Genomic DNA, 27,508 nt, shown 5'->3' on the forward strand with positions numbered 1-27,508 from the left:
CTAATAACTTAAAAATAAAACACTAAAACAACATTATAGTGTACAGTATGAAAAAACTAAATGTGAGCAAAAGAATTATAAAGTGCAGTCGACAGGCATTCCCTCCCATACGGCTGCTCACTTATTCTTTGCATGATAATGCTAAAGGTGAAGATCAAACATACCAAGGCTGAGTTTAATCAGCTGTGATCTGCATTAAAGGGATAGTTCACCCAAAAATGAAAATTCTATCAGTATTTCCTCACCCTCATGTTATTCCAACCCCGTAAGACCTTTGTTTATCTTCGGAACACGAATTAAGATATTTTTGATGAAATCTGAGAGCTGGATCACTCCTCCATACTAGGCTTCTTGAGGGATTGAAACTTGCCGGCCTTGAAAAGTTATTAAAGACATCGTTAAAATAGTCCAAGTGACTACAGTGGCTAAATATTAAGTTTATCAAGCGACGAGAATACTTTTTGTGCGCAAAAACAAACATAAATAATGACTTTATCATTTTCAATCAACTATTAATTTCCTTCTCTTTGGGCCTCTAGTCAGTTAAACTAGTGTAATTGCGTAGAGCTACGTCACACGCAGGCTCACTATTGGATGACGCTGGCCATGTGGGTGATGCGTGTGACGTACAACAACAGATCATACGCTGTTATACTAGTAACCTGACTCGAGGCCCACAGAGAAGGAAATGAATAGTTGAAATAAAGTCGTTATTTTTTTAATTTTTTTACGTTTGATAAACTTAAGATTGAGCCACTGTAGTCACTTGGACTATTTTAACGATGTCTTTAATAACTTTTCGAGGCCGGCAAGTTCAATCCCTCAAGAAGCCTATGGACTAGATTGGAGGAATGATCCAGCTCTCAGATTTCATCAAAAATATCTTAATTCGTGTTCCGAAGATGAACGAAGGTCTTACGGGGTTGGAACAACATGAGGGTGAGGAAATACTGACAGAATTTTCATTTTTGGGTGAACTATCCCTTTAAAGGACATAAACGTGTCCAGCATGTTCTATGATGACAGTCTTTCATCACCACACTGTAGGATGTAGGGTATGGACCAATCAGACACATACTAATTATTCATTATATACAAAGGTTTATGAAACTCCTCACACAGCCCAAATGAATAAACACAAGGGCAGAAACAGTGTCATGTTACAGGGCATGATAAGGGGATTTTACGACCTCCGAGGAATGTGGCCACATACTCAAGAGAGAGACTATGAAACAGAAACCCTCTTTAAAACAGACTTTGCTGCATTAATCATAGACTAACTGATCTATAAATGAACATGCATAAAACTGTGAAAGAAACAGTGTAAATGGTTTACTGTCTTGTGTACTATTAGGTATATATTATGGTATGTATCCTGGTATACAACCAACTAACGATCAATGTAACCTCACCTGTATCTTGCCTCCTACCTAATTAATCCTCATTTAATGACTCACACTTTGATGTACATCACCTTCTTCTAGAATGCAGTGTGGATGTGTTATAGCTATCTGAGCATTAATGAAGGTATAATCATGCTAGGGACAAAGATCCGTAAATCAACTAAGAGCCACTTTCCCTCTCAGACATGTCACCTTTCTGATTGGTCGAGTTCAACCCTTAGGGTAGGATCTTTTCCAGGCCTTATTAGAGACAGTCCACATGTGACCTCCCTCTCTTAGTTCTTTCATCCAGCCGCAACACTGTTCTGGTTATACTGGGGAACCCCCTCCCCCTCCAAGGGGGCCCCAGGGCCCAGCAGGCATCGATTCCAACCAGATATGGGCTCAGGCAGGAGAGAGATGACTCTCTCACAAAGAACCAAGGACAATCTCAAGAGTTTTGGAACAAAGACTCCAACCAACAACGACTCCAATCACCCATCCTTCTGACTTCCTCACTTCTCCTGGGTGTTCGGCGTGGCCTCAACAGGGCCTCAGGACTTGACCAAACCAGCCTTGCGTTCCTGGAGAAAGAGAACGCTCAACCAACTTCCACTTGACACTGCCGGAACCATCAACGACTTCAATTTTCAACAACTTCAAGAATTGTTCCCATTACAAATGCAAGAATTCAATTCAATGAAATGTGAAAATGAAATTTTGATGGTTCTTATCATAGACCCTCTTCCGGTTTCCAATTTCATCCTATCACTAAGCTATTTGTGTATTCATGTGTGTATGTTGTTTAGTTTATTTATATTCATATAAATATCTATATTTAGTTAATAAAACTTGTACATAATATGTATTTGGTTCTGTTTTGTTTGCAATACAAGTCACTTTACGATCACGGTGTTTGCTACTGGCTCAAATTACTGTACAGGCGAAGAAATAATTATTCTTCTGTGGCCATGGAAGATACCCTTTTCTTAGAATAATTTAACAATCAAAAGAGTTCGTTGGAAGAACTGATTAATTGATTGTAATATTAATTCAGCCACATCAAGTTAATCCAATTAACTGACCCAAATATTTATAATTAATAATAACAAGATATTATTGATTATTAATATTTCCAAAAAGCTGAGTTCCTTACAAGGAATACTGAGATCCGGTCTCAAACTACAGAGGGAATCAATTCAGAGCCAGAAATAGAGTGCATGCTTGTTTATGAAAGACAGTATCCTCACAACTATGTTCCTTTTTAGAAAGAAATGGTATCTGCAAGGATTTTCAGTGAGGATTTAGACCGTACCATAGTACTGAGACAGCTCTCATTAGAGTCACAAATGATTTGCTCTTATCATCCGATCGTGGTTGTATCTCGCTATTGCTGTTACTCGATCTTAGTGCTGCATTTGATACTATTGACCACAACATTCTTTTAAATAGACTCGAAAATTATTTTGGCATTAGTGGAATTGCATTAGCATGGTTTAAATCATACTTATCTGACCGTTATCAGTTTGTAGCAGTAAATGAAGAGATGTCTTATCGATCAAAATTTCAGTATGGCGTACCACAAGGCTCAGTACTAGGACCGTTGCTGTTCACTCTGTACATGCTACCCTTAGGAGATATTATTAGGATGCATGGCATTAGTTTTCACTGTTATGCTGATGATACTCACCTCTATATGTCTTCAAGCCCTGACGAAACTTACCAATTCACCAAATTGACAGAATGCATAGCTGATATAAAAAAATGGATGACTAGTAATTTCCTACTACTTAACTAAAACAGAGATTCTAATTATTGGACAAAAAACTTCCTAACGTAATAACCTAGAATACTGTCTTACAATTGATGGCTGCTCTGTCAAGTCCTCGTCGTCAATTAGGAACCTGGGTGTGCTCTTTGATAGCAATCTTTCATTTGAAAGTCACGTGAATAGTATCTGTAAAACCGCATTTTTCCATCTAAAAAATACATCTAAATTACGTCATATGCTCTCAATGAAAAATGCAGAACAATTAGTCCATGCGTTCATGACATCAAGGCTAGATTATTGCAATGCTCTACTGGGTGGTTGCCCTGCACGTTTAATAAACAAATTACAGCTGGTCCAAAACGCAGCCGCTAGAGTTCTTACCAGAACCAGGAAGTATGACCATATTAGCCCGGTTCTGTCAACACTGCATTAGCTCCCTATTAAACATCGTATAAATTTTAAAATATTGCTGATTACTTACAAAGCACTAAATAGTTTAGCTCCCCAGTACTTGAGCGAGCTCTTAACACATTATACTCCTTCACATCTATTGTGATCTCAAAATTCTGGCCAGTTGATAATACCTAGAATATAAAAATCAACTGCAGGCAGTAGATCCTTTTCGTGATGTACTTTGTACATCATAAGAAGGATGCCGTCTACGCTAATATTTGTCTCTCAGTTTATCCCGAGGTTTACCGCAGTCTGCTGGATCCAGGCCGTATCCGGATCTGATGAAGGAACTGCACCTGGACACAAGGACAACGCAGTCCTGAAGTGTCAACTCTATACTGATAAAACGTTGTTGGGATAATTCCGATTCACGTGGCTACACTGAAACGATAAAAAAATTCTCAGAGCCACCAGGCACCCCCCAAATGAGGGGCCGGATTGCACTAAAGAATTTTCTGTTAGAACGGTGTTGCGTTAGCGTCCCTAGGTTAATAACTAATGATCGTTGCGACGGAAGTGAACCAATCAAAACTAACTTTAGCTGGACAATAACTTTATTCTAGAGCTGCTGTAAAGCCAAAACAATCTGTTACTTTAATTTCCTATTATCACTGTAAAGCTGCTTTGAAACAGTCCATATTGTTAAAAGCACTATATAAATGAAGGTGACTTGACTTAACTTGACTTATGTGTTGGAAAAGAAGGGAGAGATTGCATGTGGTGTCTGTGTGTAAAGCTGACCGATAGTTATGACAGCGCACCCATTGCTCTGAGCTGCATAATTCATGAAGAGACAGAGAGGAGGGCTTGTTATCTCATGCTACGAGAGCAGGGGTGAGCTGGTCTATCACCCCGCTGTCCTACACACCCTGCTGCCTCTGTATGCTGCAGACACAGCCCTGATCCGGACACAGCGGAGCCACCCTACAACAACTGCCGGAACAAGCTTTATAGTGAGCTGCACACAACAGACTTTCTGTGATGTCATGACATGGTGATGGCTTGTTATAATAAATATTAATTAAAGGGATAGTTCACCCAAAAATCATGTACTCACCCTTTAATTTTTTCAAACCTGTATGAGTGTCTTCTGTTGAACCCAAACAAAGATATTTTAAAGAATGTTGGTAACCAGACAGTTGATAGCCATTGACTTTTGACTTTTTTTTCAAATGCTACAGTTAATTGCTACTGGCGTCAACTGTTTGATTACCAACATTCTTTAAAATATCTTCTTTGCGTTTAACAGAAGAAACTCAAACAGGTTTGGAACAACTTAACGTGAGTAAGAGATAAAAGATTTTTTGGGTGAACTATGCCTTTAAATCATACTGACAGAATATTACTTTCCTAGACTGCCCGATGATGTAAACTAAGGAATATTCATAAGCCAAGCCAAAAAAAAGACTAAAAGGTCAAAAGTTTTAAATGCTAGGCATCACATCTTCCTCATCTTTTTTTAAGAGCTCAAAGATTTTTTAATCAGTTTTTAGCTCTTGGAAATGCTATCAACATAAAAAACAGCAAACAATCAACATCGAATTGCAGATAATAGATAAATTAGTAGACAAATAAATAAGATAAATAAATTGCTACATTTATAGATAAATAGAAGGTCAACCTTAAGTTTGTTGGAACAACTGTTCTTTTCACTTAATTCGAGGGCAAACAAATGTGACAGTGTTATTATTTTAGTATTATTTATAAACCATTTCAGCAGTTGGAAACCTTATGGCACGTAGAAGGATAACCACTGAAGCGAATGGTCTGTCGGATCTGTGTGCTAGCACAGGTTAAAATTTCAGTTTATTAGTATTTATAGTACCTAACTTAATAAAACAGGCTGTGTTACTATGGAGGAATGATTACTTCAAAATGTAAGTCTGTATGCAAGTTTGAATAAAGTTTCGCTTTATTTAAATTAAATGCATACACCTCTTTAGCTATTGTCACGGGCCGATGTGCCATAAGTTGTTGACCCCTGTACAATATAACATTTATTAATATTTTGAATGACCTTTTATTTTTATATTTAAATTTATGTACTTTTATTATTTGATTAATATTTTAAAAAAATCTATTTAGTCACCCCCCCCCCCCCCCCCGTTGATGGTTGGCAAGGCAACATTTCTATTTCTTGATAATAAATAATACTTATTTTATTTCAGCTTTATTTCAATTACCAATAAAAAAAAACGTTTTAGTTTTAATTAACAATAATAACATCATCTTCTGTGAACTTTTTCTTTATACAATATAGCCAAACCAGCCCGTCTGTCCCCCCACTTGCAACCTTTAGAGAAAAAAATACACTTTTCTTTCTTCAGTCTAGCTCCTGCTCGACTGTCCCTGTTCGGTTCTCATGTCCCTGTCGTAAGATTCTCTTGTCTGTCTGTGTTCAACAGTCTCTTTCGCTCTGATGAATTAGGAGGCGGCAAAATGAGTTCCTACTGCACACGCTCACCACCATGCCACGGTTCTGCAGCCTCTGTGACATCACACGAGTTTCCATAGCAACCGGCCTCTCTTCAGCACTCCTCTGTCTGCCTTTACTTTTAAAGAGGTGAACTAATATGGAAAGGGCCGGTTCAGTTGGAGGTTCTGGAGGGGCGGTGTTAGACACATTTTTGTCCACCACATGCCGCTGATCTGTGTTTCATCAGTCATTATTGTAGAAAAAAAACCCCACTTCCACGCAAACACACATGATTTTACCTCCTACACAGACTCTACTACATCTACTCGTAGGAAGATGTGAAGATACAAAAGAAAAATTGCTGTAACCTCTGACAAGCAACAAGGAAGCACTGGCATTTAAGCAACAAATCTCTCCATCCTCTATTAAACATCCCTTTGATTGCTTTCTGCATTGTGCTTGTCATCAAATTGCCCCTCTGGATTCGCCACAGCCAACTGGCCACTATCTGACGTCAAGAAACACAAATAACAATCAAACAGGCAAGAAAACAGCCATCCATTTTTCTTCAGTGACAAGTTAGCAGCCACACAGTGTTTAATGTCACAAGCACATGTTTGAGTGTGTGCTGATGACGACACAGTGTTGCCAAGAGGAGGAGGAGGGTTTGGATGACGCAAGCTCCAGGATTGGCACATTGCCACACTGATGGCATGACTCACCTTGAGGTCCCTGTGCACAATGTCATGCTGGTGGATGTGGCTGACGCTTTCCAGGATCTGATTGATGCAATGACTGAGAGAGAGAGAGAGAGAGAGAGAGAGAGAGAGAGAGAGAGAGAGAGAGAGAGAGAGAGAGAGAGAGAAAGAGAGAGAGAAAGAGAGAGAGAGAGAGAGAGAGAGAGAGAGAGAGAGAGAGAGAGAGAGAGAGAGAGAGAGAGAGAGAGAGAGAGAGAGAGAGAGAGAAAGAGAGAGAGAAAGAGAGAGAGAGAGAGAGAAAGAGGGAGAGAAAGAGAGAGAGAGAGAGAGAGAGAGAGAGAGAGAGAGAGAGAGAGAGAGAGAGAGAGAGAGAGAGAGAGAGAGAGAGAGAGAGAGATTAGGGCATTAGTACAAGGATCTAACTCCAGATAGAAGATCGGGCACAAGAAATCTAGCTAAAGAATCTGGCCTATGCGGAGAGACTGAGCTTTGTATTTACAGATTAATACTCTGGCAGCTTTGACAACCACAACACAAATCAGAGTAACTCTCCAGGATGGGAATGAAGATACATTTATCATGTCATCCAAATGCCAAAACATTTGTTTTTTTTTACCATTTAAAATAACGGTTTCTATTTGACTCCAGCCTTCAGTGTCACATGATCCTTCAGAAATCATACAAATATGCTTAAACATTTATTATTATTATCATTGTTGAAAACAGTTGCGTCCAATTTTTTTTTCAGGATTCTTTGAATAATAGAAAGTTCAAAAGAACAGCATTTATCTGAAATAGAAGGCTTTTGTAACATTATACACATCCGTTCAGGTTTGAGGTCAGTAAGATTTTTTTGGTATACCGGTATACAGAAATCAACACTTTTAATTCTGCAAGGCTACATTAAAGTGATCAAAACTGACAGTAGATACCTTTATTATGTTACGACTTTGGCTTTGCCATCACAGAAATAATTTCATTTTAAAATATATTAATTAATTGATTGATTAAATTGTAATAATATTACAGTTTATAATAATAATACTCTTTTTTTTTTTTTTTGATCTATATCAATATTTCTCTCTCACACTCTCTATAGGGCATTTGTTGCTCCGGCAGACTTGCACTGCAGAGAGACATTTCAAGAAAGACTTCTATAGACAGTGAGGCGACATAAATAAGCACCGGTGGAGCTGGAAAGAATGTTTATAATGCAGACAGTGGTGCAGCTCATTAAGGAGCTCGGAAACCTGGTCAAAAGGTCATGACCCGAGGACAGAGGAAGGGTTGGGAGGAGATGACATCTCTCTGAGGGAATGTTTGTTTATAAGCATACTTAAACCAAATCATTCAGAAATATATTTTTTCATGTAAAGAGAGAGCAAAAAAGAGAGAGCTTGCAGAATGAAAAGCAATGGCAGTTGCGGAAAGAAAGAGCCCCATTAGATATTCCCTAAAGCTCTCTTGAGGAAGGATGGCGAGGAAGGCATTTCTTGTGTCCAAATTTGGCAAAATCTGTGGACTGCATTCCATTCCATTCCATTCCATCCCATTACGGAGATACTTTCCAGCAAAATCTCTCTCAGTTCTCCCTTGATGCGAACTCTCAGAAGCAGTCTTCACACTGCAAATCTGGAGAGTGCCTTCCAAAAGTAATTGGAAAGTGACACTAATTTTGCTGTTCCGGCTTAGTGCTGAATATGAAGTGGATATGGATTGAAGTGCAGACAGTCAGCTTAAATTTAAGGGGATGCCTATTCAGGCAGCAGTTAAAAAATAACATCATATTTCAGGCCAGCTTCCATCTCTGTTAATTCTCTGTCTATTTAAATAAAAATATCATGTTTAATAATCAGTTGCGTAGCCCTGGCATTCAATGATTGTCTCACTGTCTGAGACCAAAGGGCAGCATTAGAGTCAGAACATCTTCACTGATCTTCACAGTAAAGTACTGCGGTGGTGCCATGGTGCAGTGATGGCTGCAGACCGTAATATCCATGGTACTACGCGTACATCGCTAAATAACTGCTATAGTACACACACACACACACAACCGTTAAAAAGTTTGCGGACAATACAATTTAAAAATTTTTAATACATTTATTCAACAAGAAAACATTAAATTGATCAAAAGTGACTGTAAAAACTTTTATAATGTTGCAAAAGATTTCTATTTGAAATAATGTTCTTATGAACTTTCTTTTCTTGCCCTGAAAAAAATAATCACTGTTTCCACAAAAATATTAAGCAGCACACATTTTCAACATTGATAGTAATAAGAAATGTTTCTTGAGCACCAAATCAGCATATTAGAATGATTTCTGAAGGATCATGTGACAGTAATGATGCTGAAAATTTGCCATCACATTTGGCAAAATTACATTAATTTATTAAAAAATGATTTAAAATAATAATAATAATAAAGTATTTTTAATTAAATAAATGCAGCCATAGTGAGCACTTCTTTCAAAAACATTAAATAGTTTAACAGACCCCAAACCTTTGAACAGTATTGTATATATATATATATATATATATATATATATATATATATATATATATATATATATATATATATATATATACATACATACATACATATACACACACACACACACACACAAATATTACAACTAAACACTGATATGGTTTTAGCTGAATTTTTTTGTAACATACCTTGCATCTGCTTCACTGTAATATTCTCTTGCGACAATGTCTTCAAACAGTTCTCCACCAGTCACACTACAGGAAGAAATACAGGCTTTATAAACAGCTCAAGGGAGAACTCAAAACTCAAAACTATACAGAGCATGAGGCCAGTAGAGGAGAGTGTGGCTAATGGAGGGAAGTTTTATCACCGCGTTTCGGCACTTAAGTGTTGGGTGAGCGCTATCATAGTCTTAATGACACAAGCGCCCTGAGAGAGGGCCATACAGTTACAATCTGCACACATGTATGTCTCGCTCTCACACAATGCAGTTACAAAGAGGACTCTATATCTCGACAACACTTCAGACTCTGATAATCGTTCAACATGATGTCAACATAACTCAAGCAAAGGAGTCTAGAAATAAACCAAAGTATTTTAGACTATATGCTAGGGATGCACAACATGTATGTATATATGTATATATATATATATATATATATATATATATATATATATATATATATACACATACACACACGTTCATTTTTAATGTTATTGTTATCAGCCCGGTAAGAAAATTTAACTGATATGTTAAAGTCAATAAATAATGGATTGTTTCTTTCAGCAGAGACACTTCAGATGTGAACTGTTCGCTATAATGCTTTTGAATTGCTTGAAATATGATTGGAATTACTTCAAAAAGGAAAATACAGTTAAGTGCAACGCGTGCAGCGCAAGTCTGTCATACAGGCTATATTAAATTATAATGGGAACATTATAGTTGTGTGCTTATGACATGGCTTTTAATGTCGAGACTTTTGTTTTTCTAATCAGGCTCTCAAAACTTTTTGGATTTATGTTTATTGGCAAATATATCGGTTATCAGCTTTCAAATATAAAGAATTATCAGTATCGGCCAAAATTTTCATATCAGTGCATTCCTACTATATGGTAAAGAGAAATGGGGTTACTGGCTGGAGAAAAGAGTCTAACAGTCGTACATCAATTACATTTTCCTGTAATTAACAGTTAATTACAGCCAAACAGGGGTGAAAGGAAGTGGAAAGTGCGAGTATACAGGCCTCATCTAGGATCAATCTTGTTTAACAGCAGAGGTAAGAGGGAAGATCAGAGTGTCTGACTCAGATACTTACAGGTCAAAGACCAGGTAATGAAAGCCTTCTTCTGAGATACTGTCATGGAGACGCACTGTTGAGGGAAAACAGATAGAGAGAATGAGGTAAGACAGAGAAACAACAATAGCAGGATGAACAGAACAAGCTTTTATCCTTTTCTTGACCTGCCCATGAAGTCATCCTCATTAGCTCAATTACAAAATGCAACCTTGCTACCTAATGCCTTCTAAGGCAGCATCGTAAGTGACCCATTTGGAACGGTGCACATAGAGGGCATCTCCACATGCCACACAAATAGAACTCCGCATAGGACAGTGGTTCTCAACTAAAAACATAATATTCGGAGGCCATACACCATATAAGGTAAGATATTTTCTGTATTTCTGTAATTGTTGTAATTTTGACAATGTAGCTTGTTTTCAAAATTATTTTGTTAACAGAAACTGGAACTATTTATATATCAAAGGGGACCTATTATAACCCTTTTTACAAGATGTAATATAAAGCTGCATTTCCACTGCTGGACCTTTTCCCAGGAACAAGGGAATTTGGGTTGGTACTCTGTGTGTTTCGACCACAGGAACCAGGGTCTAAATGAAGTTCCATGAAAAAAAATCCTTGCTCGAAAGGTAGTACTTTTTCAAAGTTTAGGAACATTCGGGGGTGGGACTTTGGCGCTGAACATGCTGATTCGGTTGAGTTCACGCAGCATTTTGATTGGTTGTCTCTACGCAGCATTTTATTTCAGCCACCATTTTTTTAATTCTGTTGCGGTGCGTGCATTAACCACAATGACATAGGAGACTGTGATACACTAATAAGGATATATAATATACAAATATTGGGCAAAATTAAATTAAATATTTTAACATTTTTATTTGGCTTACTTACATTTTAATTTAACATTTTTAATTACACTGAACAAATTTTATTAAATTTTTATTAAACTATTTTAGAACGGAGTAAATTATAAGTTTATTTATAGACAACATTTTCTCATGCCCGGCCAACATCTAGGATTTTTTTTGTATTTGTTGCAATGCATTATTATGGGATTGTTTTCTCTTCAAAGGATACAAGTTACATTAGAAGGCAACACTATCACATTTTTTTCTTTGAAACAATGTGCCTTGATATATTGTGCACAATAAGACCGAGCTGTGAAAAAAGAAACACTGACTTCATGACCACTTTAAATTAAAAAGAATCACAGCTGACATCATTCGTGTCAGAGGAGGTACTGAAGTTCACATTACTGAGGGAACGGTGGCATTGCAAGTAAGGAAAGGAACATTTGTTATCCTGATTGAAAGTAATGAATTTGTCATCGGTAGTTACAGATTTGAAACAGTGCTCCTGCCAGATCTCACACACGCAGGCATTAAGATACCCTCGGCTTGCTCTCATTGTGTGTGGGTCTGTGTAAATGACAGCGTGCATTAATCTCAGACGTGTGAGAGGTGGCTGTGCTAGAGGAGGGCAGAGAGGACAAAGCAGAATTATATTATCTCCACATACACCCAGGATCACCCGCGGCGCTGACACAAACACACACATTCTGACAGGAGGACTGTGTTTTAACACAATTCAGACTCATGGTGCTGTGAACAGTGTGTGAATGGAGAGAGATTTTAACAGGTTGGCCTGAGAGAAGTGAGGTGTGGATAGAGGTGATTTGTGTTGTACTCTGATGGAGATGACGCTAGTGATTGCTCTAGTACTCTATAGCAATAAAACTTGCCCTAATACTTTTGACTTGAACTGGAGTACTGGTACTTCACTGGTCTAAAACTAAAAATGGAAAAAAAGCAATAATATTAGTCATGTGTGTGTTGTAGTAATGTAGCTGCTGCTGCAGATGTGTATATTTATATATAAACATATTTATATATAAAATACATAATATACTAAATACTTGGGGTCAGTAAATATTTATTTTTCACAAAAGAAATGAATACTTTTATTCAGCATGTATTAAATGTATGAAAGTGAAAGTGAAGACATTTATATGTACAAGTTAATGTAAAAAAGACTTTTATTTTAAATAAATGCTGTAAATTTATCCTGGTTTACACAAAAATATTAAGCAGCACAATGGTTTTCAACACTGATAATAATAAGAAATGTTTCTTGAACAACAAATCAGCATATTAGAATGATTTTTTGAAAATTGGCATCACTGGAATAAATTACATTTATTTTAAATTGTAATAGTATTTCACATTATTGCTGTTTTTACTGTATTTTTGATCAAACAAATGCAGCCTTGGTGAACATAAGATACTTCTGTCAAAGGATTAAAAAAACCTTATCGACACAGAAATTGTGTATTTTATATTACTTTATTATTATTATTTTTAAATATTTCAGAACATTTATTTGCTAAATTATTTTGTATCTTTGTTCAGTTATCTTTATCGGTCTATTGTTATAACTATTGAATTGGGAGAAAAATCTGACTGAACAATAAAAGCAATAAAAGTTCCCTTTTTATTAGCATAGTTTTATGATCTCTTGATATCCGGTAATATCACAAATATCAGTACCGGACACATAAATCAAAATCTTTTATTTTATTGGAAGGTGAGGTTTTTTGTTTTTTTGCTAAGCGGAAAAAGAAATTCTGCAAAAACATCAGTTTTGGGTGAATTTTCACAATCTGTTGAAGAGCTCCACAGGGATGAAAACGCATGCCTGAAGACGCAGCTCTGAGTGAGATAATATGAAGAATGCATGTTGCATGTGGGCTGTGTGTGTGTGTGTGTGTGACAGAGCTTATATCACACTATCTGCTCTAGCTATGAGTCTGTGGGCCAATGGCAGTCAGGTGTTCATATCTGCTGTTTTTTTTAGAACAGCTGTTGGAAATATGTACAAAGGCTTTAAGTTACCCTGCATGTTTACAGTCTGTGTTCAAGAAAAAAGAAGCGGAAAAGAACGAGTTTGAGTCTTTTCTGCCATAGGCCATATGCTCTTTGAGTATGCTCTCTCTCGCTCTCTTTCTCATATAAACACTTGATTGCTCTTTTTGTTAGGAGTTTACTGGCAGTCCATGCAGAAAACATAACAATCTGATTCTTTGAGAGAGAGTGAGAGGGAGAAAGAGTAAAAAAAGAAAACATGAGAGAGAAAGAAAGAGCCATTTAAGGCGGTTAAACAGTAAAGGGTACAAAAGACAGATTTAGGCCACTGGGAATGGAAGGGAGGGAATACAGGAGAAAGAGAAAAGCGTGAGAGGAGAGATGAGATAAGAGGGTGGGAAGGGAGACAATTCCTAGAAAGAAGAAAAATGAGGGCTATAAAAAAAAAAGGGAGACATCAAGCGACGATTGTGGCTAATAATGATTATCAATGAAAAATTACACACATTATCAGTGAATTTAACACTAATCCATTAGTTATTCCAATGGAAATGGAATCTCCTGTTTCTTTTCCCAAATCTTCACTCTCATCCCACCCATTTTCGCAGGGGATTATAAACGTTTGTTCCTTTGGTTCGCTTTAAATTAGGCCTATTATATTCGCATTCTTTACTGTGGTCAAGTAGAAAAACGATGTAGGAAGATCGCCTACCTTTTTACTTGCACGTCAAATTCTTTTTAACACAGTTTGTGCTTGTTATAATACTTGGTAAAGCACGTCAAGTTTATTTGTAAAGCGAGTTTCACATGCGCGGGTGATTTGAGTTTCGCTTCCTCTGGCAGCTCAAAATCAAACATAGCCTTAATGTCTTGCCCTTGTGGAAGATAAAATTCGCGTCAGACCTTTTACAACAAGTAGAAAACATGAAGATATACAAAAAAAAAGTGATTTCTGCTCATGTCTCACATCCCTGATCCCTCTCAAAGCATAGAGCGGTAGGCTTAGGCTATATCACGCATCTTTGTGAGGAAATATTAAACAAATGCTTTTTAAATATTTAACTTTATTATATTATTTGAGTTAATATTATTTACTGATATTTATTTCAATGCTTTACAGATTTTAGTGTGATGTTTCATTGACGGACATGCTCAAATAAACACGCATGTGTGTTATGAAACACTTATATATACACATATATATAAAAACAGCCTCCAACCACTATTGGTGGTTGGTCCATTACCACCACGGTGGTAAAAAACTGCCACAGTCACAGCCCTCTCATTTTTTGTTTCACGGAAGAAAAGAACAAATAAAAGTGAAGGAAAGTAAATGCTGACAAAATGGCAACTTCTGGGTCAATATATTCCCTGCTAAATAAGTCTGGTGTGAGGCTTTTAATCACGGTTAAAGGATATTTTCTCAAACATGTCCGACCGTTTTGTTTTAATCCTGTTGTATTCCTTCAAGTCTTCATAACTTCAAATTCCACAAAAGCTTGACCTTGAATTCGCAAACTTCCTAACTTTCTCTTTTGCACCTGGTGATTACCTCAGTGTCCTTTATCACCATTAAGAAACATCTTACCGCAGCACTCAGCTGTTCATACACACTGAGGTGAGCCTGAAGGGACGAAGCCTGAGACATTTCCATGATTTTGCATGAGCAGGAGATTTTATCTGTGGGATCTGTCGTGTCATCCACATCCTTTTTCATTCCATGCAAATAATCTTGTGTTGACTGTGAAGCATGTTTGTACAGTATGTCTCACTGTACATCCACTATTATCCTTGATTATTGCGGGGAGAATGGGATCAGGACATGTTGCATGCCGCACTCGAATCTGCACCTCCTGTATTGAGCATATTGAGCACAAGCATGTTGATGAGACTCACCTATGTTGGGGTGTTTGAGCAGACGGCAGATCCGAGCCTCTCTCTCCAGCTTCTGATGATCTAAGGATTAAACACAGACAGAACAATTCAGCTCATTTAACCCCTGAACCTCCACACCTGTCAGAACAAACATTATCAGTCAAGAACCACTTAGACTACTGTTGAAAAGTTTAGGGATCTTTAATGTTCCTAAAAAAAAAGTCTGCATGTATTTGATCAAAAATACAGTTTCTCACACAAATCAATTCTGTTTCTCCTTTGGCTTCAGAAGACGGACTTTTATGTTTTTAAATGGTGTTTTTTGGTCATTTGGTTCACTTTCATTATATGGAAATGACCGATGTGCTCAAATCACCCTGAGATGGATATCAATCCCAGGTGTAAACAGTCCCTGTGATGCAGTGAATGCAACCGTTTAGTGACAATTAATAGCAGGCATTCTGCCCTATTATTAGCAAGAATATAGTTAATGACTCTGGGCGAATGCAATGTGCATGAGGTAAAGATTTCCACTCTAGAAAGAAAGCGTCCGAGATTAATATAACTGCCCATCCTGAAATAACGAGCATCGATCTCTAAAAGGATACGAGGTCATAGCTTCAATGGGAAACCTTTCAAGATTTTTTTATGGCAGGGTAATCAAACAGACACACAAACAAACTGCTTCTGCAGTGTATACATAATATGAATACATAGGTCTTCCCAGCCTATAAACAATTATGTTACGCACCACCATTCATGGAGAGACTTGATGATGTGATATAAAGAATAACCCAAGAGGGTTTTGTACTTGACTTATGTTTCAGCATGGAAAAGCAGAGTTTCTAATGCAGGGCTGTTGGTATTTGATGTTGTGTATACTCTATCAAAACCATGTCAAGCATCTTAACTAGAGTTGTCTGCATGATGCCAGACAACACCCTAGTTGAAAAGAATGCACATGTGCACCAAACAAAGAGTCATCTTCAGCAGCAGTGATCCACTAGTAGGAATTCAAATCATGAACTCAATGCAGACACTCCTGCTGGGTCAGATCAGTCTCACTTAAACACACTAGCATACACAGCGCTCTTATGCATAACAAATCCTTAGTCCAAGATCACACAGTGGTGTGAGCTACTCACCTAAAATGAGCCAGACCTCAAACTGTAAGAAAATATTACAAAATATAAAAAAGACTGAAAAAAAAGTATAGATGTTCCAGGGTGTTTATGTATTCTTGTTGATGTGTTCCTGTCGGAGGCCTTGAGACATCCGCATATGGATGTGGAACTTCTACCCAAAAAGACTTCAAATTCTCTGACAGACCCAAAGCATGATTCTCAGAAATGACATCAGCTTCAATCTTAAAGGATCAAATATTAATCTAAAAACCATCATCACCCACCACACTAACATCACACAGCCTTAGCATTCACAGTACTTCTCATGAACACACACACACACACACACACACACACACAAAGTAATGATGTTTTCATCATATTTGTAGAAATACATGTGGGAGTATTATCACGGGTGGATTAAAGCTTTTCTGAGAAGTACTACCCAATAAACATCCCTCTGAAAGAACGAATGGTGACCACTGTGAGTGATGTGCGTGTGCTTTCGGTTTATGGCAGCAGATGTCTTTATCACCTAACGGAATTAATAATGGACATTTAATATTCGGCTCCCTACAGAACAGTTAATCTGATGGCTGAGCGTGAGAGACATCCGTACAACGACTGCTGGCATGTAGAGAAAATAAACACACACATAAATTAAACACTTTGAGTATGTGTAATAAAACATTTTGTTTTTATCATTTGCTGCACATTCCACATGCAATCTATCCACTGCATTATAAATCAAGTTTGAAGTAGAATAAACACAAATGCACTGATGGCTGTGATCTGATAAAGGCTTTGAGAAAGAGAAATGGCTAAGTGTGGCTCCCCTTCCACCTTTTTCTTTCCACTCATGATCCACCCTTTGTGCGATCTCTCTCGTTTTCTCTTTTTTTCCCATTACTAAAGAGATAAATAAATGATGTGTTGTTCTGTGACCATCTCTAAAATCCAATTGGGCTAAGTGCTGCTTTCTCACTGTGCGGTCAGGTCCATGACGCCATGAACTCTGAGAGAGAGAGAGAAACCGAGAGATTCAGAAAGCAGGAAAACTGAATTGACTGCTATGAACGGTTAAACGAAACATCAACAGGCGTACAAGAGTCCTGAGATTGGATCGGCAAAAACCTTAGATGACAATGAGCATTCTAGACCAGCAACTGTATGGTTTAATACATTTAATACAATGCGTTTGTTTGAGAAAATTATACTAAAAATAGTAATAGTGAAATATTGTTTTTTTTTACCATCTAATAGTAAGTATTCCATAATATAATACAGTAATATTGTAATACATTAATTATTTTAAAATGTCTTTTTATTCATGGAATAGAAATCTTTTACATCATTATAAATGTCTTTACTGTCGCTCAATTTAACGCATCCTAGCTGAATAAAAGTATTAATTTCTTGAACAAAAAACTTGCTGACCTGAAACTTTTGGAACTGTACATAATCAGACAAAATGTCCACAAATGAATGTTCATTGGTCTAGCTTTAGGGTGTTTATGCCTGCCACGCAACGTAGAAACTTGCACATTAATATTGAATGTGCAGTAACACGTTCAAGATGTTTATCACCTTTTACAACAGCAACATGGCTCATCCAATCAGAACTGTGTGCTTTAAAATGTATCATAAATACAAATCCATTTTCAAAGCACACTTGTAAGCACAGCTGGAGCCGTTTATGTTTGTTTGCAGGTGCTCTTTCCAAGTTCCTTAAACAATAAAAAACATCAAGTCTCTCAATGGCTACAGCGAAATAACTTCTGTAAGCAAGTCAATACAATGATGACACTTCAGCATGAGCAGATGCATCATGGGCCGGTAACCTCAAATGCACCCATTAGAGAGAGTGTAAATCTCTGAAGACAAGCTCTCAGTGCAGTGTAGAAGAATTAGGTGAAAAATTGGAATGGGGAAGGAAACCTGCTGCCAGATGCATTACTGCTTTTACAGTTACAATACAAAACAAAGTAATTGGTAGCATGGTAATATATTCACTACATTGTGCACACAAATAATCACCATATACCACTATACAATCGCAGTACTTTTTTTGTAATAGGTGCCATGCAGCTCTATAAGTCTCATTTCTGTTCTGGATTTACTAACAGATGCTACAAAGCAAAAATGAATTGGCTCAATTTAATTTAGTTGAGTCGTACAGCTCGGAAAAACACATTGAGAAAATGTGTGCACATATGTGCAAGCTGCTCCTGCTCTCACAGATCCCAACACGTCACAGGACACGAAACTATGTATCAGCACTTACTCAGCCCAGACTCTGAACAGACAGTAGGGTCACTCCTACACATACTGGAAAAGGTGAGGGACTTTAATTAATTGGTCATTCTTCTCTCACATCTCCTCTGCACTCCAGAGAAGTGCCCTTGTTGTGGCTTTTTCACTCATTCTGTCTGCTTGCTTTATTTTTCCTCCTCTGTTGGCTCATCAACGCTGACCTAAGGCCCCGTTCACACTGCAGGCAAAAGTGGCCCAAATCTGATTTTTTTTGGGGTCAAGTGACCAGGTCAGACTTCTTCAGAGGTAGTGTGAACACTCAAATCTAGCCCAGATCTGATTTTTTCAAATCAGATTTAGACCACATACATATGTGGTCCTGAATCAGACCCAGATCTGATTTTTTTCAATGCGGCCGCACTGTGAACAATCAAGGCGGATTTGATGCGACTTTTACGTCAATCTACGTCGACATTTGTCACAATTATGCGCCGGCGAAGCCCTAGACACAACAAACACAGACAGTAGCCTAACATTAAAAACTTGACTAGATATGGAGAACAGCGATGAAGCGATTCAATGAGAGTGAGGTGTTAGATCTAAGTAGTATATGGGGAGATACTTCAATTCAAGCTAGAAGGACCTACCGTAACCGCTCCGTTTTTGAAAAAATTGCACACGAAATGGAAGAACGGGGACACAGGAGAACAGCGTCTCAGTGAAACTATTCACGTCATATTCCCACCACTCCTGGCTTCGTCTATGCATCCACACAGATCTCTGTAGTGAATTTGCAACCATAAACCCGCAAAAGTTTCCATTACACAAACATTATGAAATAAATGCGAATATGCTTACTTCCTCCATAACCTCCCGAACTTTAGTGCAAGCGCATGCTGCGTCTGATGTCATTGTTATTGTTCTTTTGCGCATGCCGGTTAGTTTGAAACCTCAAACAGTTCACACTGCAATCAGATATAGGTCACATTTTAAAAGGTAATGTGAACAGCCAATCAAAAAATCGGATCTGAGCAAAAAATCAGAATTGAGCATTAGGACTTGCGGTGTGAACGGGGCCTTAGTGTCCTCACTGTTTACAAATCACAGGCTAACTCCAGTTGAAGATTACTGACTTTCGTCTCGTTCTCCAACCCCTGCTTTCCTTGTGGTCAGTTGTTCTTCTATGACAACTGACACACGGTTGAGTGTTATCATCATCTTGACTCATTTATCACAACCCTGCCCATCTCTTAGACACGTACAGCTCCAATCTGTCCAGTCGTGCCCTTTTCCTGATGTTCTCTTGCTTACTATTCTTTTGCTGTCTTACAACCACTGGCAGTTCCTTCAGGAAATGCAAATGTAGTTCAGCAGCTGCTATTCCACAATGTTCCAACCGCAGTGATTCATAAGCGTAGATATCCATGTCAGTAGTGGTCATTTAGCAGACAAAAGCGCTTAGAATGTCACTGTGTGTGAATGTCACAGGTCAGAAGTGTGATAACTCATGGTTTGAACCAGTAACGTTTTGAATGCCAAGTCCAGGCCATCTTTCTATCTAATTTTGTAAAAAGGCCAAGTTCAGTTCAGATACTAATCACACTAAATATATAATATATGTAGAGTATACTAGATATCCACTTTAAAAGTTTGAGGACAGTAAGGTTCTTTTTTATAAAAGAAATGTATACTTTTATTCAGCAAGGCACATTAAATAGATTAATAGTGACAGTAAATACATGTTTAATAATGTATCATGTTTCCAAAGATATTAAGCAGCAAACTGATTTCAACACTGATAGTTAGAAATGTTTCTTAAGCAGCAAATCAGCTTAGAATGATTTCTGAACAATCACGTGACTCTGAAGACTGGAGTACTGATGCTGAAAATTCAGCTTTAACATAACAGGATTAAATTGCATTTTAAAATGATTCAAATAGAAAACGGTGCTTTTAAAATGAAATATTTTACAATATTAGTGTTCTACTGTATTTTCTAATCAAATAAATCTAGAGATCAAGGTTGGAAATAAGATACAATTGACAGAAATGATGAAAAATAATGACAAACTATTTTATAAAATATTACAACAACAAAAAAAGAAGAAGAAAAAAACATTTGCATTGTTCATTGTCAAGGCTGTCAGATATTTCCAGAACTAAATTGACGCATATCTTGACTGACTACTGTCAATCATCCAAATGGGTACTGGCAATGGCTGGTATTATTAATCTCAAAATGGCCAAATATCAGTTGACGAATTATGAACTATTGGACAGTATTTCGATTTTCAGTCCAGCAATGACGCAGCAAGTTCTCTCAGCAGCGGCATCACACACTCATCCCAGACACAAAATTAAAAAAAATATGTAGGAAAATATCACTTATTATTTTTCTTGTTATTCCCGTTCATTCCTTGCAGGTAAATACTGTACTGTACTGTCTTGATGATTGTATACATATTTTACTTCTACAACGATTGCTGAATGTTTGGTAAAAACACTATACATTAACACTATAAATATCAAAATATATCTAGAACAATATTGATCATAATATTGATTATTTTGGTATTTGCACTAATGTTTGAAAGACTGCAAAGTATGAAGTCAGTGACGCAGAAGAGGGTGTGAGATGGTTGTTTCTCTTGGGTAAACGGAGTGATTTGGACAGGGTGACACTGCTGGAAGGGACAGTCAGAAGGAAACAGCTTCTACCTGGAACCAGATCCAGTCGCCTCTTATTAATGCAGTGGATGCAGAATGAAAAGGTCCTGCAACAGCAGCAAAGCCCGAGGGGAAAAGTGTGTGTGTGTGTGTGTTAGAGGGATGTGTGTAAATATATAAGGCAGAAAGAAAAGAAAGTAAACCTTGTGTATATGAGTGTTTTTTAATGAAACCCAGGCCCCTACGACACCTTATCGCTAGTTGAGCCAAGCTGTCAGAGAGCAAATAAAAATGGTTCCAGTGAGACGGACACTCTAGTAATGCAAGAAAGTAGCTCGTTTTGGTTCTTCAGCTCATACCAATGAGGCATCGTACTGCCAGAATAAACAACCAAAAACAGCTCTCAATATCTTAAGCATGAGAAAATCAAATCGAAAGGCTACAAATACAAAAACTGAGGCGATAGGGCCTGTTCCTTTTAAAAACAGCTTAAAGGGGGGGGGGGGGGGTGTCTGATCTGTCGCCATCCTACGACTAATCTGCAGTGCAGAGTTTTCCTTAGACAACTGCAGGGGGAGGTGGACAAGCACATGATTGAGTACACACACACACACACACACACACACACACACACGTTTATTATAACATTATATCCTCTCCTGCCACCATGGTAACACTCACCTGACTTCTCTTTCCAGCCCATTGAGCTCTCTTTCCACCTATATGCTTTCCTCCACATATTTCTATCATTCAATCTGTCTCAAGAGGTGTGTGTGTGGCGCTTTTTCTACGGCTAATGGAAAAGCCAAACAGTTTATGTGCTCTTGAGGCCTATGGTCCACTTGAAAATAACTGGATAATGTCAAACAAAAATTGTGAACAAACAAACAATTGATAAACGTGTCAAAACAGTCATTCTCTGTATTAATTCACACTCCGACTGACATCGCCAGATATATACATGAAAATTCACATATACACACCAAACTCTACTGGCTATCCTCTCTGATCCCAGACACTCCCTGCGTCATACTGGCTGCAGCTGTTGCATGTCCCAGGACTGGGTCCAGTCAGTGTTCTCCACCGGTCCGCACATGCCAGGAGACACAGCTTGTTCGACAGATGTGCTACATGTTGTTAATCTGTGATAAAATTAATTGTGAAAGACTGTGATGCATTTCTGACATCTGTTTTCTACTGATGAGGAAGAAAAGATCTGGCCAGGAGATAAAAACGTTTTTTTCCAATAGCCAGCCCAGTAGCATCACATACTGACTCCGAGACAGTGAAAGAGAGATTAGATTACTATGAAATTAGAAATTAGAACCAACCACTTGTGATCCAAACAAAGCATGAGCATATCATTTCAAGATTTAAATGAAAATCAGAATCTGACTTTTAGATGTGAAATTATGCTACTCAAAACAAAAACAGCAGACACTGAATGATATGCACATTAACTCCCAGCCAGTAGAAGGTGTTAGGCTTGCTGCACAGATCAGCAGCAGGAGTATACCGTGCCTGTTCGTTTTGTTAATAAAATTTCTACATTTAATGTAAGCGAGTTTGTCATTGTACAGTTTTGTTGTTGTGTTTTTCATTAAGAATAATAATTCGAAAGCGAAAGTAAAATACGCACGGCCGCACAGGCATTCAAAACGTTGCGTGTCCACTGGCGCAGAGCGAGCTTTTTCAGTTGATGAGCCTGAAGCTCAACTTCCATAGGAATGAACTGAAAACGCTTGGTTTGCTCCACTCAGTGTGGATAGCCTACGCACTGTAAACGATTTAAACGTGAGGTGGAAAAGAGGTCTTCAGCGTGTTCCGTTTCTGTGTTAATGTCCTGTTTACATACTTCGTAATATTTTCACACAAATTACACACACATTTTCACACACATTTTGGGAAATGATTGCAATGCAGTTTGTGCGCAATTTCAGAATAGAGATTGGCCAAAACAGAACCAAAACGGCCGGTTCCGATTTATGGTTGTCAGCGGGTACATCTCTAGTAATATAAAAATTGGATGTGTATGGTTGCAAATTTGTGACCAATAGATTCTGTCATCATGCACTACAGAAGAAAGACAATAATACAGGTTTGTGATCAAAGGATGACAGAAATATTTCAATATAAAATTAAATTTTAAACAAAAGCGCATCAGATCGAGATTTTGAAAAGGGAAAAAGCAACTGTAGAATCCCTACAATGTTTACTTTATCCTAGTGGTCTTGATAATCTTCTATATCATAATCATGATGATGCCACACTGATCAAAACTGCTCCTTTTGCATGCCTGGTCTTGGTTCAGTGATGACACCTGTAATGCCATAGAAATACACAGGCAGAACAGACAATTCTACTTTTGATTCAATCAGATTGGCAGGGAGTCTTTCACCTGCAGCACATTAATAAAGCACATGGGGAGCAGCAGCAGTAAAAAATGAAACTTCTTAGAATAAAAGAAAAGGAAGCACTCAATACTAACTTGGCATAAGCTAAGATAATAGAGACAAGCATGCTTCCTCTTCCTCTAGCTTCCTCTCTCAGCTCTGTAAGTCTGCCATGGATTGGGAAAGGTCTGGTGTTGTGGAAAGGCAGAATTGTTAACTTCAGGTTAAGGTCGAAGGATGACAGCCCCGGTGACGATTCAATAAATACCCGAGCAAAACAAGTTTGCCAGCTTTCCAAGCATTAGGAGGCACAACAAATTCTTTCACTCAGTATGGTTCACTAGCTGTTGTTCACCAACTGATCATTTGATTAGTGAGGTCCTATTTTATCTAATTTTGTTTTCGCTTTAATGTTTAGACTCCTTTGCTTTTTTTTTTTAAACAGCAGCATGCTATACTTTAGCACGTTGTTAGACTGTTGCGTAGTTGTAGCAAGTTGCGTTTTCATCCTAAATTCATCCCATTTATGCAATGTCACTACAGCCATTAAAACACTGTCTGACAAACAACTACACCTTCTAAAATAATAAACGTCAATTACTGTCTGACTTCAAATCAACTGCTGTGAACAAAGTTCCTGTTAGTATGTATAATCTGAAGGTCTACATTTTTTGGGAGAACCAATCACAAATCAATGTCTCATGATGATATTTGTGCTTCTTTATACATTTCGTAGGAATCAACCTACCTTGGCTGACTTATAGTTGACTCTGCATAAAGCTGGTACTGGAGAATATTTACTTACATTTGACTTTCATTTACACGCCATGAGTATAAAGTCAGCATAAAATGAAATTTTCTAAATGCATGCAATTGATCTTATTGTGAATAATTCATCAAATCATGTTTATCTTTTTTTATCCTTTATTATTTATTGAAAATGTCATAACTCAATCTTACAGTGGAACGACAGACTTCTCTTGTGATGTACGCCACTAAAACCCCACCACTTACTTACAATTGACTGCAAGCTCACATACAGATCCAATCAACATTATACAGGATGTACATCTCAATGCAGAAGAAAAGATCTATTGAAACATCATGACATAAACCTGAGAAAATATATAAAATATTTTACTACTGGTCAATTAAGCATACGACTGGTCAATTATGAATGCTCTTGCACATCCCTAATGCTCATTCAAGTGGTTTCAGTTCAAAACTCTTCCCTCTGATTGATTTCAAAGTTCAATTGCACACTTTTGTGGAGAGGCATGGAATGAGAGCAGTCCAACCACCAACAGCATTGTCAACATCACATTCTCTGCCATCGATCCACTCACCGAGAAAATAAACCCTTTCTTAACTACAAAATAAACTTCTTTTAGGAAGGGTGTGTATGTGTGCTTTGTGCAAGTTTATTGTCATGCTATGATAAAAGTAAACATTCAACGAAGGACAGTAAAACTGTCCACAATTATTGCCCTACTAATGGACTCATGAATTTCGTGCTCAGAATACACATGTATAACCTCTGTACTGAAGGTATGCCTCCCACACTCTTCCAAAAGAGGGGAAAACCTCCTATGGCCAGACAGAGCAATCACCTCAAAGGCTCTTGCCAGTTATTTCCTCTTTAGGTAATGGAGTTTAAAATCCAAAACATCCAAACACTGGCTAATGGAAACAATGTTTACAATGTATGCAAACTCACAGCCCCTCAGTTCAACTCTTTCTAGGAAGAAAGGATAAGCATAGCTGCTCTGTGTTAAGCGGAGGGAGTCTGGCTTTTTACGCTGACGTGCTTCTCGTGTGTAAGTGTGAGCTTAAGCCGTGCGTCTGTCCCGCACCAGACCATCTGCTGATCCAGGGTGTCACTACATCTCTCTCCCCGATCCAACAGGGATTATCCTGTTACGTGATTTAGATGCCTGCAGATTCCCAGCAGTTAAAACAAAGCAGGTAGGACAAATCCCTATGACCACTGCATGACAGCGTGAGAGAATAAAGGATGACCTTGTGGTGAATTCACTTCCCGCTCAATTCTGTCATTGGTCAAGCGTTTACTGACTTGTTCGAAATTAAATTACCCTACTGTAGGCTTGGTGTAGCCCATCAATATTATTCTAGAGTTCTAGAAATATGAAGTTAAAATAATTTCAGCATGAAAAAGAAAATTACGACTTGTGGACGGGGCTCTGTTTTACAGTCCCCGTCAGAGAGAAAGAGAGAGACAAGATTAAGCCAGAGGTTCTCAAACTTTAAGGCCCCAAGGCCGCCCATTGCCAACACAATATTCAAAGGGCCAACATAATAATATATTGTTATATATAAATAAAAAATAAAAAAATCACAATTCATTTTCTTTTCCAGAGGTTTTAAGAACTGAAATGCAATAGTTATTTGGGGGGATATAAATCTTGATTAATGATATTAATTATTTAATGAATAATTAAATTAATTAATTATAAATGAATAATTAAATTAATTATAAATGAATAATATTTTAATTATATTACATTTTAAGTAATCTTGCTACCCCCTTGTATATTTGCTGAGGCACCCTATTGTTTGAGAATCACTGGATTAAAATTAAAAAACAATTCTACTCTGTAAACTGTCAATAACATTCACCTTGTAATGTTAAATACAAGAGCATCTAATCCCTAAAATATTATCTAAGATCTAACTCTAGTCTAAACACCGTCCCAAAAGATCATTGGAGATGGAGCTGTTGAAATGGAATTTTTTTTAACATTTACTAAAAATAAATAAAAAATTCCCGCTTACCAGCTATAGAGCTTTTTCTATATATAACATGGTGTGTATTGCAGGATAATAGAATACTGTCAATGACAGAAAATGATTAATGCTTAATAGATAATTCTCGGTTCAGTGAAGATCACCAGGACAAAAACTCTCCTTCGACACAGCTTGGGGATAGTGACTTTAGCCTGAAATGTGAATCAATTATTTAGGGCCTTGCAAAGAAAGAGTCAGCCACCTGAATAATGGTTTATCTGTGTCAATGTTTGTAGAGCGTGCCACATGGTACAGACTTATGCATACTGTATCATCAAATACATTATGTCCTTTCAAAATACAGAGTAACATTCATTGGTTTGAAATGAGCAGAGCCTGCGGTGTAAATAGCATGACAGACCTGTGTTCTGGTTATGTGGAAGAGGAAGGTGAGCTTTTGTGTTGATATCAATTGTGCGATAAATGTGACTCATTACTTGTTGGTGGTAGTGTAGGTGCACCATATTTTATGATGTTAATCTAAAAAATCCCTAATGCTGGAACCCAATCACTTAAATGAAAATCTATTCAAACTAATGTTTAGTTGCCAAAAAATCAGCAAGAGTTGTAATGAAAGTTTATAGAGATGCTGCGATTATTTCAGGGCACCTGCTGCTGAACTAGAACTACAAACAAACTTGAAAGTGTTACATTTATGAATTGCATCCAGGAAACTCAACTTTTGTTTTGTTGTTAGTTGAGTCCAAACTTTAGATTATTTTAATTCCCAATTAACTGAATAGTAAATGTAACTTTTCAGAAGTGAAGTATTCTGCTTTTAAGGAAACATAGGAGGCTTTCCTTTAAACAAGACTACTCAAACTCCAGGGTAGTGAAATGATGGCTTCCATATGCTCTCAATTGCAAAACAAAATAAGCTGTCTGCCTTTTTTATTTTTAGTTCTACAAAACAAATACTCATGTAATAAATCAGCATATCTGCCATCTTGCAAAACATTTGAATACATGACAGTTAAAATAAATGCAAATGTTTACATAGCCAAAAAGTGTCCGAATTTTGTCG

At 37.5% G+C, this 27,508-nt stretch overlaps 1 protein-coding gene across 19 annotated transcripts in view; it reads right to left on the reverse strand.

Annotated features, from left to right (window-relative positions):
- The window catches only part of camk2g2 (calcium/calmodulin-dependent protein kinase (CaM kinase) II gamma 2), a 72,960-nt gene that overhangs the window by 27,382 nt on the left and 18,070 nt on the right, over nt 1–27,508 (reverse strand). For all 19 annotated transcript variants that reach the window (XM_077237229.1, XM_077237231.1, XM_077237226.1 and 16 more), the window contains exons 3-6: nt 15,264–15,323; nt 10,525–10,579; nt 9,397–9,462; nt 6,745–6,817 (exon numbers count right to left, since the gene is read on the reverse strand). In XM_077237229.1, coding sequence (XP_077093344.1) covers nt 6,745–6,817; nt 9,397–9,462; nt 10,525–10,579; nt 15,264–15,323 — 254 coding nt within the window. The remainder of the gene's footprint in view (nt 1–6,744; nt 6,818–9,396; nt 9,463–10,524; nt 10,580–15,263; nt 15,324–27,508) is intronic.

Source organism: Siphateles boraxobius, unplaced genomic scaffold (genome assembly GCF_051911475.1).
Source record: "Siphateles boraxobius isolate OS27281-9 unplaced genomic scaffold, OSU_SipBor_1 20, whole genome shotgun sequence".
Taxonomy (NCBI): Eukaryota; Metazoa; Chordata; class Actinopteri; order Cypriniformes; family Leuciscidae; genus Siphateles; species Siphateles boraxobius.